At 38.6% G+C, this 18,025-nt stretch overlaps 1 protein-coding gene across 3 annotated transcripts in view; it reads left to right on the top strand.

Annotated features, from left to right (window-relative positions):
• The window catches only part of IGF1 (insulin like growth factor 1), a 73,156-nt gene extending 56,990 nt beyond the window's left edge, over positions 1-16,166 (top strand). For all 3 annotated transcript variants that reach the window (XM_060025484.1, XM_060025485.1, XM_060025486.1), the window contains one exon: positions 12,430-16,166. In XM_060025484.1, coding sequence (XP_059881467.1) covers positions 12,430-12,455 — 26 coding nt within the window. In that variant the 3' untranslated portion in view covers positions 12,456-16,166. The remainder of the gene's footprint in view (positions 1-12,429) is intronic.
• The last annotated feature ends 1,859 nt before the right edge of the window (positions 16,167-18,025 follow it).

The raw sequence follows: 18,025 nt of genomic DNA, 5'->3' as shown, positions 1-18,025 counted from the left end.
ATACAAATCTCTGTACCCAGATTTCCTCTTCTCATAAGGACACCAGTTATATTGGAGTAGGACCCATCATAATGACCTTATTTTCACTTAAATATCTGTGTAAAGACCCTATCTCCAAATACAATCACATTCTGAGGTACTGGGGGTTAGGACTTCAACATATGAATTTGGTGGGGGACACAATTCAGCCCCAAACCAAAGACTTCTGATGTTTGACTACTGCCTTGTGATTCCATCACCTATAAAATTCTCTCCCTCCCCCCACCCTCTCTCTCATGCATGCACACACACACACACACACACACACACACACACAAATCTAGATTTTTAGACTTGAAGTCCTATGAGTTTCTGCTCCATGGAAATACTAGGGCCATGTTATGTTAGAGCTGCAAAAATCATTTGCTTCAATCCCTTCATTTTGAAGATAAGGATACTGAGATCCAGAAATGGGTAAAGACAGGCTTGGGTTCTAAGCCACCCTCCTCTGGCCAACAGAGAACAGCATACAATCAACAGGGACTAAGAAAGAATTCCAAAAGGAAAAGATAGGGTGGAAATGGCCACATGAAGTCCGCTACTAATTTAATATTTTCCATCAGAAGGAAGGGGATGAAAGAGAGTAAGAGCAGTAGATTTTCCTGAGGGTAAAGAAAAGTCAAGTAGAATCACAGAATTTGAGTCTTAGAGATTTTCTCCTTCAGCTTCCTTGATTTAAACAGTAGGGTTAGGGTCTTCATAGATAATAAAGCAAAAAGCCTCAAGATCATGCAAATTGTGAATTATAAGAGGTGAGAGAGGGTACAAGAGAGAAGTGCTCAGCCAAGCAAACGATGACACTTGGAGTAAGAGGATGACAACCAAGAAGTGAAGCATTTCATCGAAGTAGCCTACTTTGAAGATGTCATGGTATAAAGGAACATTCATTCTACCTGTCCTTCATGCCCCAGCCATGCTTTCTACTTCAGGATCATCCTTCCTCCATGGGTCACTGAAAACCCAGGATATATAATATATGGAGATGCCCAAGGCTCAAGCCAGGAAGGAGGAAAAGGTCTGATCACAAGCATGTCAAAGCGCCACATGGGAGCCAAGACACTGCTGTTATGGTTGCAAAGTAGGTCCTGGCTTATTAGAACAGACAAAAGCCAGGCTGCTGCCTGAGCCCATCTGGCCAGCCACCTTATTCAGGAGATGCCCAGTTCTCCTTCTGATACATACATGCTTTGGAACCAGCCTCAGGCATAAGCCAATACCTACTGTTTCTACCACCTGAGAGCAACCCCACAAACAGCGATGGCTTTTCAAGGGACCACAGTTTGGTAGAAGAATTAACAGTTCATGTCCTATGGAAAGATTTCTTAGAAGATTATCCCTTCCCTTTTTCCTTGACGACTGAATCAATGTCAGTTATAACACAGGGCTTTGGATAAACTATAGTTATACCCAATGATGAACTTCATTCAAGAAAATGTAAGGCAAAGACTTTAAAAGAAAAAAAAGGAATAGAACTTTCTAGTTAAAGAATGCTTAACTACCAGACTATTAGTTAAAACCCACTTCTTTTTGCAATGGGTTTTATCAACTCTAAGGCAGTCATATTGAATGCCTACATGTGATTTCTCAATAATATGAATTAAGTAAACAGGAAGAATCTATTGTTGTCTTTCCATCTTACCCCTTCTAGAATCAGTACTAAGCACCTAGTGATACATGGCATATAAAGATGGATGAAAGGATGGATGGACATGTGAGTGATATAGGGAGGGGAATAGTCTTAGAGACATAGACCATAAAAGTAAGTAGCACTGCTGAGATGAAATAATTCTTTTTGTCCTTGCATAAGACAGTGAGGCAAGTGCAGCGTAAAAAAGGGAAGGCAGAGGAATTGTGCTTGCACAAGTCTTGCATATTTGGAATTTCCTACTCTAGCCAAAATTGAAATCATTCAAGAACCTACTGCTAAAGGTGGCAACTGGTTGAGTACTTTATAGTGAATGTTACGTTCCTATTCATCCCCTCAATGCTTTCTTGAAGTGAGCAGAGTATTAATCACCATTTAAAAGCCCACTGTTTCAAATGTTTCTTTTAGGGCAAATTGATGATTGTGTGTAAAACTATCAGGAATATGTAAGGAATCATGATCCTTAAATTATTGAAAATATTTTTATTTAGTACCTATGATGTGCAAACCTCTGTACAAGGCAGGAAGGAGAATTATAAAGATTGGAGAGACAATAAAACATAGTGGTCAAGAGTACAGAATCTAGTGGTACAGAGACAATAAAACATAGTGGTCAAGAGTACAGAACCAGACTGCCTGGGTTCAAATTCTGGCTATTTCACTTAATAGCTGGATGGCCTTGGGAGAATCATGTAATTTACCTGTGCCTCACTTTCCTCATCTGCCAGATGGGAGTAATCATTGAATCTACCTCATAGAGTTGTGAGGATTTATTGAGATTGTGTGTGTGTGCATACAAATATATATTATAGTGTTTAAAATGGTGCCTGGCACATAGTAAGCACTATTAAATTTTTAGTTGATATTATGTTACTTAGTTCTTAAAATTAGAGCCATCTGAAAAAGAAATAGGTCTCCTCAAGTAGGAGCGAGGCTCCTATTAACAAAAACTTCAAGCTCAAGCTTACCAACCCTTTCTAGTGACATGGTAGTGTGTTTCGAGCATATGATAGGAAAAGAGAACTCGATGACCTAAGAATCCTTCCAACCCAGAGAACCCCAGTTCTGTGAATTATTCCAGCTTCGGTGGAAGCTCGGCTGTCCCACGTGAAGAACCGTTAACTTTTATTTTGAGGTCATAGAATGAACTTTCAGAAAACCACTATTTTTCTCAACCAGCTAAAATCAAATGTAATATGTGTTTTCATTTCATGGTGCCTGAGGAAAATTTAATTGTAGCATGAACTCCAGCTCTTACTAGTTTAAAGTAAAATTGCCAAAATAAATAAAAATGTGGGATATTTCCGGGCTCACACAGCTTCCGGGACATTTCAGTTTCTAGGGCTGCCGATCCGGTGCCTCTCACAAACATTTGATCTTCTTTCAAACATCTCTTGAAAACAAACAAAACCTCATATAGCTTGTAATGTGCGTGCTCTTAGGATGTAAGGGTGGAAAAGAAATGAGCTCCCGAAGAGCCCCTCCCCTACTCTCTCCTCCATCTCCTGTCTCCCTCCCAAGATCACCAACAGGAAACAATGTTTTCTTAAGTAAACTTTGCAATTTCTCAAGTCCACTTGCATCCATGGGGGAGGATGAGGTCTATTGTCTTTGCTTGCCTATGTGAAGGGAATAGGGCTTTTGGCAATATTTACTAGAAAACAACGAGCTGACTTTTAATCCAAGGGCAAAGTTGATAGTCTGGAGTTAAAGTGGAAGCCTTTGGTAGCAAGGAAAAGGTAAATCATTTTAGAGGAAGCAGAATGCCGTTTATGAGGTTTGAAATATCCACTATAGAATTCCTCAGTGATTAAAAGCCCAGCTACTGAATCCTTGGAAAATCAGTGACAATATGTATTGACCTAGGCAAGATAAGTTCACTTTTAAAGAAGGAACAGGCAAGGTTAGCAAAGGTTCTTCAGTGGCCACTAAACTTCCAGACCTGCAAGGTCAAAATCAGCTTCTCCATCCTCAGAGGCCTAACTGAAATCTGAGTACCTTTCCCTGATACCCATCTATTTGGGACTCCTTCTTTAATGGGACTCCTTTAACAGCCTTAGTGCTACCTCATTTTTATCTAGCAACCAAAAGAGATGGTTTAGAAATATATACTCACATTTAAACTCAAGTAGAGAGAAATGGAAATTGAGAACAGCATGGAAATTATGAGAGATGTGGGACAACGGGTCTATGAGTCCATGTCTGGTACTTCTAGAGAGAAGAAACTTCTCACCGCACTAGGAACTCAATCATAGCTCAATGGGCCATTGCTAGATAAGTAACAAGAGCTAGAAAACATTTTCCAAAATTTCCATCTATATTTTATTCACTAATGTGGTTACAGTTTTAAGACCCATTGGTCAGAAAACTAACTCTTTTGAAAAAGTAGAGGTTTGATAGAAATAAGAATGCTAAAAGTCCATCCAACTAATTTTAATTCTAAATACCCTTGTGGTAATTTACAATCTGTAGTTAACTACAGCAAATACTTTTGAAGGGAAGGAGATTATTTTCTCTTTTTTGCTTTTTCTCTGTGCGTGTGTGTGTGTGTGTGTGTGTGTGTGTGCGTGCGTGCACGCTGGGATTCACATGCCAAAATTCTTACAAAATTCTGTGTAAAATATATAAACATTCACGTGGAGCTTTCTGTCTGGACAGCTCCAAGAGGTCATGTAATCAAAGACCAACCAGCTCCGCCATCCATGAAAATATGATGCACTATTTTCACAGCTGTAGGTAACAATTATGGAAAGACAAAAATTCTAAATGATTACAAGTAAGACCATGGCAGGTTGAGGGTTCGGTAAAGATTCCTAATCAGTTGACGATTGTAGACTTGGGAACATGTGATATTTATGTCATGGTATGAGTGTGGCAAGCTTGAATCATTCATGAGGCATTGGAGGACTAGAAAAAATGAAAAGTATAAAGGAATCAATAAATATATAGCATTATTTTGTCAGTATTGGTTGACCAAGGCCACGATTGGATGGCTCCGGTTTGTCTCTGTCAATAATGATATTTGTTTCCTTCTTCAAAAAACGCTTGTATGGAAGTAAAAGTACTTTTGGCACAATGCAATGATTCTGATTTTTTTAAAACTGTATACACGCATGAATTATTCTTGCACCATTTTCTGTCTTGGAAAAGCACTGGCTGGCACCATGCATGTTTACTCTTATATGCTGAAGGCTCCCATCAACCTCAAACAGATGCAAATCACTTTAACTTGTCATTGTGTTATTTTGTTCATCCTAAAAGTTCAGAAGAGCCTTCCAAACTTGCAAAATTTCTCTCAATTCAGTGAGGAGGAAAATTCAGAACACAGTATTTGAATGTTCTGCCCAGATTTGTCACACACACAAAGAATGAGTGGAAGAGGGCAACACCCTTTCCTACTAATCCTCTGAACTCATCACTATTGCGTTGAAATGACACTAAAAGGTAACAACCCTGAGCCTTGCATCTCCCCAGAATATTATAATATAAATTACCACATACATGAGTTTAAGTACTCCAGCATATGTTGTATGTCAGATGAAACAATGCCATTTTGGAGGCTTAAGAGAAAAAGAATAATCAAATCCAGTTTTTAGGTAAAAATGTGCTGAATCTTTAGTACATATCAGTGAAATTGCTAGAATCTGGTGTTCCACTTTTTTAAATACCACAACATTTGAACCTTTCAGCAATTCCAAAATCAACTCCCCCTGGGAAAGATACTGTGCTTAAAGTTTTTTTTCTTAATTTAAAAATGTAAAACAAACACAAACAGCTAACTAAACAGGCTGCCCATATAATCAACAGTCTAAGCAGCCCTGAAGTATTTTACAACATCCTTCAAGACTATTAAAGGCAACATAAATAACTATTGCCAGCAAGGGAAAATACCCTTCAGCTTTTTTTTCCCTTTCCTTTTTTTTTTGGCTGCATTGGGTCTTTGTTGCTGCGGGCGGGCTTTCTCTAGTTCTGATGAGCAGGAGCTACTCTTGGTTGCAGTGCGTGGGCGTCTCACTGCGGTGGCTTCTCTTGTTGCGGAGCATGGGCACTAGGTGTGTGGGCTTCCGTAGTTGTGGCACACGGGCTCAGTAGTTGTGGTTCGTGGGCTCTAGAGTGCAGGCTCAGTAGTTGTGGCACACGGGCTTAGTTTCTCTGTGGCATGTGGGATCTTCCCGGACCAGGGCTCAAACCCACGTCCCCTGCATTGGCAGGCAGATTCTTAACCACTGCGCCACCAGGGAAGTCCCTCCCTTTCGTTTCTTCTTTTTTTTTTTTTTCTTTTTCAGGCTTTTAAACCATTTTGGTAGCTATTTCTTTCTTTTTTTTTTTTTTGAGTAAGTTATACGCTTGGAATTGCATTTATTATTATTATTTTTTAAACATCTTTATTGGAGTATAATTGCTTTACAATGGTGTGTTAGTTTCTGCTGGTAGTGATTTCTTACATCACAGATAGAAATACTTGAAACAGAGTCAGGTGGTGTCCCTTGAAAAATAAGAAAGTTGCCAAGACAGGATAATCTGTGAATAATTATGGGATAAATACACTCCCTAAACCTGGGGATTCCTAGGGATGTACCAGTCACTAGAAAAAAGCTATACATCTGCTATCCCAGCACTCAAGGGAGCCCTGGGCACCCAGTAAATAACTACTCTTTCACCAGCCAGAGAAAGGGCAGCACCCAAGCATGGGGCGTGCTTTGACAACAGTAACTATTTTTTAAAAGGCAATAATAATAGCTGTTATTTATTAGGCATATGCTCTGTGGTAAGCACTATCACGAATCACCTCATTCAATCTTCAGTGTTAGCCTGTGAGGTAAATGCTATAATTACCCGCATGGCACAGATTAGAAAACTTGGGCTAAGGGCAGCTAAATGTCTTGCCAAGATCTTGCCCTAACAAGTGGTCAGACCAGAATCCAAACTCAAGACAGACTCTAGCGTTTTAATCATGCATTGTGCTCTCTCTTCTGCATTTCTTCACTGATATATTACTGTACTGCAACCCGCCAGTTGTAAGTTCTGAGACCGGAGTGGGCTCTGTGCACAGCAGGAAGTAGGAAGCCATGCAAGGCTTGCTATGACCTGAACTCTATCCCACCACTCCTGCAGGAGATTTAAATCAATTTAACAAGCATTTCCTGGTTTGTCACTTTGCTCAAAGCAACATGCATCCAGGGAGGAGACAGAGGTGCAGGAACAATGCTACCTGCCCTCAAGGAGCTTACTTGTTAGTGGGGAAGTGAACACTTACATAATTTATGCCACAGCACATCAATGCTCTAACAAAGGTAGACCCAGAGTGTATTCTGACAGCACAGAAGCCAGAACAGACTGGTGTTGCCATCAAGTTCACAAAATAGATCTAAACCAAGGGCCCTTGAAACAGTAGGCTCTCTTGCATACAACTCTGCCAGGTAAATGTGTAAGGGTGATCACATGCAATCATAACATTATGAGGTGGGTGCTCTTACCCCACCCTTTCATTTTACAAAACAGGAAACAGAAGGAGAGAAGAATGTAGTGATTGTCAAAGGTCACACAATTCTGTGCTGGGAGCTGGGAGCTTAGGTATGTAAGTCCAGGACCTCCGAGAAACATAAATGAGACTAGGTTAAAGGAGCAAGGATTTCATTAGGGGAAATGCCCGTGTGAAAAGCAATAGGAGAGGATCAGGGAAGCCTGAACAAGCCATCAGAATGCAATGCAAGTCTGACCCCAATGAAGCAGAGGAAGAGAGACAGTTGGGTGGAAGCATCCTAGACTGCTGAACAGTCTAAGCAAAATTCAGCAAAGCCACTGAGGAGCCCTGGAGCCAAAGCTGGCCAATAAAAGAATCTTGTGTTTCCCAGAAATTGGGTCTGCCTTGGTTTCCCCACCATACTCTTCTTGAGCTATGGGAGGGGCATGCCAGGCCCATCCACTATGGCCAGAGGAGACAATCATATTGGAAAAAATGTGCATTCCCACTATAACCGCATAAAAGATAGGATGAGGTCTTTCCAGAAAAAATAAGTAAATAAGAGGCTGAGCAGACCAACACTGTGCCCAGACTATACATCTCTCACTTTGTTAAAGAGGCAGTTACTCCACCAGGAGCATACATCTCTTGAAAAGTGCACTTTGTCCTTTGGTTTTAAAAGTCACATCCCAAAGCACTGAGTTGATTGCATGACACTCACTCTGCTTGGCTCCCAGAGATGAAAGACTGACCTCACTCTCCTGGAATTTGAACTTGTAATCCCCCAAAATAACAAGACATCAAAGTTGATGTTGAGACATCTAAATCATCCTCTACAATTTCACGTGTCTCCAGACCAAGCCAGAAAAAGCTAGAGCACATCCTTTTCAACAGGTAAAGAGCTGACATCTGGGCCATCTCTTCAATCATACACTGCTCTTTCTTTTTTCCATTTTGCCCTGTTAAGGAGAAGGTCAATGCTCAGTTAGAACTTTATGCTGTGCAGTAGGCTGCTAACATTCCATGATGGATGGTATTTGCCTAGCCTTTTTTATACGGTGCCAGTCTTTTCTTAGACTTTATGTCATACAATACCTAACTTGTTTGCAGTGGGTGGAGATGGAAACAGAGTCTACTGAAAACATCACTGCTCCCTCCCTAAAATGTAAAGGGCCTATTATCATCCTTCTTTTAGATTCTGTCTCTTGGGCAAAATCTCATAAAGATAGGCAGGGAGAAAATAAGGGCTTATAACATCTGCAGGGTTAGCTTTTGTTAAATGAATGCTGTGCTACTAGACCTCTATCACTAACCATAAAAACAGGAGTCAGCTCACATGTGATAAGGGAGGGCATCCACTTCCCTAGAGTCTTGCCTTACCCTCCAAACCAGCATCTACTACCATTTGGGATCATGGGCAGCTCATGACATTATCAGTTATCGTTACTGGAAAGAGAATTGGATTTTGAGGCACTAGATATTGTCTTACCTCTTAGAGAGGCAGTATGGCAGAGTGGCTAACTGGTGAGCTCCAGAATCAGAAGGGACTGATACAAATTCCAACCGTGGTCACATCTTCACTGTAAGAAACTAGGAAAGTTGTTTAGCTTTTATAAGCTTCATATTCCATAAAGGTAAAATGGGCAAGGCACTAGTACCCATCTCCAAGAGAACTATGAGAATTAAATAAGAGAATGTATACAATTAGCACCTTATAACACAGTGTCCAGAACATACAAATGTTCAAGTGATAGAATTGTTATCCTTTTATTAAAATAATAAATTATTTTACTATTAGATCTAGGTCTATTGATTTGTTCCTATGGGACCTCAAGCAAGTCATTAAATCTTAGGGAACCTCAGATTGTGAATGAGACAGATGCAAACAACATCATCTCACAAGGTTGTTGGGAGGGTTCACTGACTACTGTGTAAACTGTAAAGCGTGTGCAAATTTTAGTCAAGATTACTAGTATTGCCATTGTCATTAGCTCTCAGCAATCTTAATCCAAAAGTTTGTGGATAGCTTTCCTTTGGAAAAAACCAAGAGCTAGGATGTGCTAAGAGATAAGGAGGAATATGAATGACCCCTTCAGGGCATTTTCCAGCTTCCTAAATACCTGTGTACGGTACACACTGTGTAATAAAGTATATCACAAATTAACCCCTATCAAACCTATTTCCTCGTGAGTTGGTTAACCCTTCCTTCAGAGGGTATATTTCCTCAACCAACCCCAGTGAGCTAAAGGACCAGCATTTTTTTTGTAAATAATCTTACCTTCCCTGGTGTCAATAGGAAACAGTATTTACTCACTACTGTTTTCCTTTCAAAAATCTGTCTAGTTACATACTAGAAACAGTTTCAGCTGGTTTGTTTGTCTTGGACAAGCTGTTGAAGTGAAACGTTTTTGCTTGGCTGAATGTGGGACAGTTTCCTAACCCCTTCAAGAAGTGCGTTGAAGGTGGGCGCCAGCCCCGACGGCTGCTTCTGACATGCCTCCACTTGCCACCCATTGTCAGGTGGCCCGCGTCATTAAATTAAGACAATGAGCAAAGCAACAGATGCAACTTAGACTAAATCCCTGAGTGCCTTTGTTTTGTCACTGTCATTGTCTGCAACAAAGAAGTCACATGTGAGAGCCCGGGAAGAGAGCCAATGCAAACCAGACGACATCCCAGCTGGTTTTGAATGGCCTCCACCGTACGCCTGTGTGCATGGGAACCATGCTGCCTGGAGCAGTGTCAGCTTTAACAAGTGAGTGAGTTTCTGCCCATGACTTTGCCGCGATGCCGAAACAGATCCAGAAGAGATAGGCCAGAAGATCCCTCCACTCAGACTTTGCACTTTACACTTCTGCTTTCAGGGAAAAAGAATCTCTCTGTTGGGGAGAAGAATAAGATCTATATGGTTGGCCAAGCTAACCCCAATCCTTTTTGCTACAGCCCTCACGAATTTGAAGAGGGAAGCACAGAAGATACCTGAATTTTTTCTTCTGGAAATCTGAGATTACTTTGGCTTGAGAGGAAGACTGGAGATTAAATACCTCATGTGCTTTCTTTTTACTTGTTACCATCTCATTCTGGAGCATTTTCCTAGTTGGGGCTTTATCCAGATTCTTAAAAATCTTCTTTTTCTAAGCTGGCATGCCTCTTAAACAGAAAAAGAGGTAAAACCCAAATTAGGGTATTTTTAGACTTGTTGGTAAATTTGGTTACTAGTTTGATAGACTGATAGTGTCCTTAATAATAGCGATTGTGGGGTTTTGATGAGCCATATAAAATCAGCAGGGTCTACTGAGAACTGAACAGGAATGTTTCAAGGAGTTTGGGACAACAGTGTCTCTACTCTGTAGCCCCATATGTCTTTCTTCCATTTTCTGGAGAACTCCTTTAAGGAAGCAGATAAAAAGGTAAGATTAGGAAGGAATACAAACTTTACTGTTAGCTTAACAGCAGATACTTTACTGTTAGCTTAACAGCGGAGCAACAAATGCGTAGAAGTTGTACGATATTTGGGGGGAAAGTGGCAGGATGTTAAATGACAGCATTTCAAGCTATCCTATACAAGTGCCCAATTTCTCCCCACAAAGTTTTTTTCAGTGGCCACTGAGCTAGATATTTTACTAAACATCTTTACACAATGATCTTCCTTCTATTCAGTAGGTACAAGATATTTTGACCGTCAACTCACAAAGTGCTAACTTGCTTTTATAAAGGTCTTGGTGATAACTCTAATGTTCCAGGTAGAGCCGAAAAACATGTGTAAGAAAAATTATCAAATCCCTATGGGTCTTCGTCAACAGGTACAACTTCCAGGGACTGGTAGTTGATACTGCCCCACCTTCTCACCCTCTCCAGTTCTCAGGGCTTAAGTGATCTCCAAGGTCCCTTACACTGATCTCTAAACTTCTAACAACGATTGGGTGATTGATCATTTCCTTAGCCAGAAGGAAGAATTTGGCGATTCCAGTCACCATGGTGAGAATTCTTGGTTTTGGTCTGGATGGAAAATGTTCCCAGGAAAAAGGACACTGAATCCTTGAACCTCACTCTGTACCAATAATTATCTACTACATCCTTCTCTAAGGGCCTCCTGACTAGAAGTGAAACCAAGACAAGCAGCACCTGATGTTTATGCATGCAAATGTTATTTCCTCCCAGATTTTATGTTACATCTTATTTGTCTAAATTAATGTTGCTATTTAAGTATATTCAAGGATAAAATAATAATTACAGAAAAAGTATAATGACTTGATTCTTCACATTATCAGAGGCCCATTATATTCATTCATTCATTCAATTCATTCTGCAGCTATTTATGGAGCACCTGAAATGTTCTGGGCACTGCTCTAGACATGGGGCTGTAACAGTGAACAGAGACAACTCCCTACTATCATAGGGCTTCTAAGCAAAACTCAATATTCCTTGGATAACAGAATTGCTTGTTGATAGGTGAATGGTAGCACCAAAGCAAGGAATCCAGAATTTTTAATCCAAGAATGGTTACTTTCCAATAAAGATGAAATAATAATAAGAAGAGTAAATAACAATTGGTAATACTTACATAGTGCTTACCATGTGCCAGGCCTATTATAAGTGCTTTTATGTTCTAATTCTTTAATCCTTAATCCTACAATGTAGAAACTATTATTATCCTAGTTTATGGATGAAATTGAGACACAAGAGATTGTCACTTGCACAAGTTCACATAGCTAGAAAATGGAAGAGCTAGATTTGAGCACAGCTTAGAATGTCTGTGACTTTATAGATTCTAAATCAACTACAAAAATTCCCAATCTTCTAAAGCTCTGCCTCTCTCCAAAGGAGATAAAGAAAAAATGAAAAAGAAATAGCTCCTTTTTACAAAAACTAAAACAGAACAAAATGCAATAAAACAACAGAGGATGGTCCCAAAATGTGATTTTTTTTCCTCACTAGGAAAAGATGTTCCAGTCCAGAAGACAGAATTTTAAAGGATCTCCTTCCTGTCAAGGAATCTGTGATAGTAGCTGATGAATAAAAACACATTTTTGTGTAATTATAAAGCAATCTGTGGTTCCCATGCCATCAAGGATAAAGAGAAGCCTGAGTGAGGTTTGGCTAAACTAAAAACTACAGGCCCATCTACCTATATGTCTTTCTCAGGAAAACTTGGCCCAAGCTGTCTGTTAAATTGAGTGGTGAGGCATAGATATGAAAGGTTGAGAGCCAATGTTAGAAATAGATAGGTAGCATACAAAAAACTTCATCAAAGTAATCACTTTTTCTCCCTTATTTTTAGGAAGTACATTTGAAGAACACAAGTAGAGGGAGTGCAGGAAGCAAGAACTACAGAATGTAGGAAGACCTTCCTGAAGAGTGAAGAATGACATGCCACTGGCAGGATCCTTTGCTCTGCACGAGTTACCTGTTAAACACCAGAAGACCTACCAAAAAAATAAGTTTGATAACATTTCAAAAGATGGGCATTCCCCCCAATGAAATACGCAAGTAAACATTCCAACAATGTCTTTAGGAGTGATTGTTAAAAGCTTTGCACCTTGCAAAATGGTCCTGGAGTTGGTAGATTGCTGTTGATCCTTTATCAATAATGTTCTATAGAGAAAATATATATAGAGATCTTAGTCCCTGCCTCTCAAGAGCCACAAATGCATGGGTGTTATATAGATCCAGTTGCACTACATTTGTCTCTGAATCTTGGCTGCTAGAGACATTCATTCAGCAGCCTTATCTAAGTGGTTTATTAATTTTTTTATTTGCACTTCTTTCTACGCAACACAGGCTGTTTGTTTTACAGTGTCTGGTAATCTTGTTCGTCTGTCCCCCTCCCCCCTTCATCACCTTTTAATTTGCCAAATTTGGCCTCCTCAATAGCAGCAGCAAGCAGTCAGATAGAACACCAATTTTTAACCCACAAGATTCCATCTGTGGCATTTGTACCAAACATAAGTTGGATGCATTTATTTTAGACACAAAGCTTTATTATTTCCACATCTTGCTAAAAAAAATTGCAAGTAGTTGCAACTTTGAGGCCAATCATTTTAGGCATATGTTTTAAGCATAGAAAGTCTCAAACTCTGAATGGTTCCTTCAAATGATGAGTGAGTGTGCGACCTAATCAGTACTTCTCTCTTTTTATTTTTTCCATATAAAGCACTATGTAAATTTAGCATGTCAATAATACAGGATGTATCAAACAGTATGTAAAACTCTGTTTTTTTAGTACAATGGTGCTATTTTGTAGTTTGTTATATGAAAGAGTCTGGCCAAAACGGTAAAAGGTGAAAGCAAATTCAAAGAGGAAGCCTGGAGCCAAAGGTGACACAGAGGGGAAGGGTACTCAAAATTTAACCATTTGGGAAAGAAAAGTTCCCCAATTACGCCTTCCAGAAGAAATAAGACACAAAGTCCACTGATGCAAATTTGATTGGCGAGTCCAGAGAGGAGTAGAAGAAGCAGAAGGCTAGGAATTTTAACAGTCCTGGCTTCTTATTCTCGCTGAAGAAACAAACATCTGCCGACTCTGTCACGGACTCACCACTCTGTGACCTTGGGCAAGTCACTTCACCTCTCTGTGCCTCAGTTTCCTCATCTGCAAAATGGGGGCAATATGTCATCTACCTACCTCACAGGGGTGGTATGAGGATTAAAAAGATAAAGCTCCAGATTTTTATCCTGAGTTGCTATGAGGGCGTCAAGATCAGAGCCCTTGAGTTGCTGGGATGCAAGGAATTCTATGAACAACTCATTCACAGCATAGCTAGAAAATTGATAAGCTGAATGCTCCTGACATGCCAGTTCTTGTCAGTGAAGCTATCCAACTAACTATCCAACTAACTAGTTGTTAAAAGCTAACAGCTCAATCTCTTTTAAAACACTTTTCAAAATAACCTAGAAACATTTGATCTGCAATTTGATTTTGAATTCTGCATTTGGATTTATGAATACAAAGTGAAAAGAGAGGAAAAGAAAAAAGGAGAAAAACAAAGATTTCTATCAGCGAAAGGATGATTATTCCATTTGCTAGCACTTACTGACTCTGCCGGGAAGTTACTAATAACCTAATAATACTTCTTTTAATATTATAAATGATACTCTATTCATTTTGAAAAACAGTTCTTTCCGCTTTTCAAGTAATCTAAAAAAAGTCCCAAGATTTCAAATATTGAAATAATAACTAATAAAATGTCACAAATTTACTTTCTTTAATGAATTTTGTTCTTATCCTTGGAGATACTGATATATACATATATTTTTGGTTAAAGTATGCTTGACTAGAATTGCTAGTTGAAAGACAAACATCTCCTTCACAGCTAGAAATTTTCCCTCATGTCTGCTTAGAAGAGTGGCCTCTAGTCCTCTGTGGATGTGTCTTATCCATTCAACTGAAAACTGGTATCAAGAAAATCCAATGATGAGGACAGGTCCATGCTGACCTAGAAAATATTTCCTGTCTACATATCAAGATTTTCTTATTAAAACAATGAATCATCCATCATTCAGATCTTTTTATCTGCCTTAGAACTTTTTGGTGAAAAGCAACCAGGCTTGATTATTCCATGCAAACTATATCCCTTTTATTCTTGGAGAGTGTACATGCAAAACAAAAATAACATCTTTAGTCTTCATCCCACTGGTTCACCTCAAGGTTCAGAGGCCAGAAAAAAACAAGATTTCCTGGATCTCCGAACATATGCAAAAAGAAAGCCTATTTAATGGACACCTCTGGTCAGCCAACTAGTATTTTAACCTTAGTCCACAGTGTTATTTGAATTTAGCACCCCTGGCATGCAGAGCTATGTTCTGATCACTGTGGACAGATGTAAAAGAAACCATAGGTAATTTTGCCCTTCATCTGTCTTCTAGACATATGGGTTCTATGGAATGAGATGCTAGACCCATTTTCCCAAAATGGCACTCTGATTTTTATTTCTTATTCCTAGTGTGTACCTTTTAAAATTACTATAAACAACGCTTTACATGCAACCTTCTGCAGACCTGTAAGTTTCCAGACATAGTTGAATACGGTAATTCTAAGAGTGTCTATGACTTATTTCATTCACTTAATAATTCCGTTCACAGCAAAAAATACCTTACATAGGAAAGCTTACATATGTGAAGTCATATTACCCTTCTTAACTTTTTCTAGTACATAGTCCTTTCTAACTGTATCATAAATTAGCTAATTAAAAATTAACTAATTATACTAACCCACTATCTTATTTTCAAATGATTTAAAACTAGAAGACAAATTGCTGTCAACTCCAGAAGTCAGCTGATCACTATATTCTACAGCAGAACGACCTGGTACTGACAGAAGGAAGCACATAAAATCTTACAACTCAAAACTCTATAAGCTTTGCTTTAGAATTTTGAGATGAGGCAATATCAAGACGTTTATGAAAGAGCTATAAATACTGGTAAGAATGAGCTTTTAATTTATGGGTTGATTTCCAGTTTAATTGACAACACTGAATACCTAGGTCAAATTTCCATTCCCACTTCCCCAAATAGTATAATTGTATTATTCGAACATTTTAAGATGAGGAAGCTCCACTGAAAAAGTTAAAGCATCTTTCCATCAGAATCCACTCTTCTAGAGATAAAGAAAAACTCTCCCAATACCCACCCTACACACACACACACACACACACACACACACACACACAGACACGTGCACACACACACTCATCCTAAGAGTCCAATGGAATACTGAGAAGAAATCACTTCCTTGAAAAATCTTAAAAAAAAAAAAAAAAAAAAAAAAGCCTGGCCTCCCTTGAGAATCCTTCCCCTCCTTGGAATGTCAGTGTTTGTGTAGATGAAACCATCTCATGCACTATGACTTCAGGGTTTCTGTTATTAGTTTATGCACTTGGGAGAATGCTTAAAATGGAAGATGTAGCACATTTTGCTTTCCCATTTATTGTTTGGCCAGCTATGCCAATGTGGTGCTATTGTTTCTTTAAGAAAGTACTTGACTAAAAAAAAAAAAAAGAAAAAAGAAAAAAAAAGAAAGCATAGACATATTTTTTTAAAGTATGAAAAAAACAATTCTTTAGATAGATGGCTTAAGAAAATAGCATTAGGTCTAGTCACCACCACCTTTCAACTTTATATCACTCACAAGTAGTGTACTGTTCACCAAATTGTGAGTTTGGGGGTGCAAGGGCAGAAGAAGGAAATTTTTTTAAGTTAGAAGGCTCCATTATTTTGTTGGCTCTCAAACTCAATAAAATTAGCAATATATTATCCAATATGAACACCTTGATTCAAGAGCATGGAGTATAAATGGGAAAGAAAAAAAAAAAGACCTTATAGGCAAATGGCAGAACTGAAAAGATGATTAAGTTACTCATTGATTGTGTGTGTGCGCATGTGTGCGCGTGTGTGTGCATGTGTGTGCGCGCGCTCTCTGCTCTAAAACAGGTATTCAGCAAGTGGAGAAAATAAAAACAAAAAGAAAAATGCATAGATTCATCTTCTAAAAATAGCTTCTGCCACATCCCCCTTGAGTAATTCTTTGGAGTTTACTGGTTTATAGAAGATATTCTCCCTTCACCTAAACATCTCAAAGAGCAGTAGCTCTCATAAAAAGCAATCACTGATCTCATTGGGAAGTGTTGGCAAGTATTTCCTTCTGAGATGGGGGTTATCTACTGATAAGGAAAGAGAAGAATTTATGAGAAACCGTTGAAAGAGATGGCTAACAATCTGTGAAGATTTTTTTGTTTTTGTTTTGTTTTGTTTTTTACTTTATACAGTCTTTATGAATATCTTAATGTTCAAAAATGACTTGTTCTTTTTCTTCTTTTTTTATATTGGAATGAGGGATGATAAGTTAAACCCACATAGACTCTTTAAAACTATAGGCTAGATAGAAATGTATGTTTGACTTGTTGAAGCTATAATCAGACTATTTAAAACGTTTTTGCTATTTTTAATCTTAAAAGATTGTACTAATTTATTAGAGACAGATCCTATGTGGTTCTCTTCATAAGAAAGAGCATTCCCACTCAAATCACCTGGGCTTTCCCATCAATGTTTTCAAAAGATAAATCTGATTTATGCATCATTATGGCATCATTTATTTTGAAATTTTAAAATAAACTAAGCGCGATTCTTTATGCCCCTCTCCTGCAATGCTCATAAAGTCCAGAATCTGAAGGGGCTAAAACAAGAGGAAAATTTTGTTGATTCTTTGTTTTTGGTTTGTTTGTTTGTTTTCAATGCTAGTGTTTAATCCTATAGTACATATTTGCTTATTGCTATGTTAATATTCTAAAAGACTTTCCTGTTAGGTATTAGAAACTGATACATAGATATCTTTTTTGTGTGATTTCTATTTAAAAAAAAAAAGGAGATGAGAAGACTGTCTGAGCTTTAAGTGCGTATGGTACAGGATAAAGATACAAATTTAAATAACCAAATCCTATCTGGAACAATACTTTTTGTAGGAAACCTCTCACAGATGAGACAGAGGCCCAGGGAGTTTTTGAAACTGTCTTTTTTCCTCTTAGTCCTTGTTCATTTAGTATCTGCCTCAAAATTTTGTAGAGGGCTGACCAAGCTGAAACCCTAGAATTAAAGGGGGCTCTTTTAAAGCATACATTTCACATGTTCCTTCTTAATTTATGATGCCACATTGATCTTAAAGACGGTCACCGTTTCTCCCCATTCTTCAGCTGTCATTGATAAGGCCTTTCAAGAAAAAACAACTTAAAAAGAGAACACAAAAGTTCAAATGTTACTGCCCAATTGAAATGTAAGTTAAGATAGAGATAGTTTCTCCCATTTAACCCCTGCTGAATCACCTGTCACCTTCCAAATGACCTTCACAATCCTTAGAATATTCCTTTTTTTAATTGTCCAGCCCT

This window comes from Delphinus delphis, chromosome 11 (assembly GCF_949987515.2).
Source record: "Delphinus delphis chromosome 11, mDelDel1.2, whole genome shotgun sequence".
NCBI lineage: Eukaryota > Metazoa > Chordata > Mammalia > Artiodactyla > Delphinidae > Delphinus > Delphinus delphis.
This window is presented reverse-complemented; position numbering and strand designations above follow the sequence as displayed.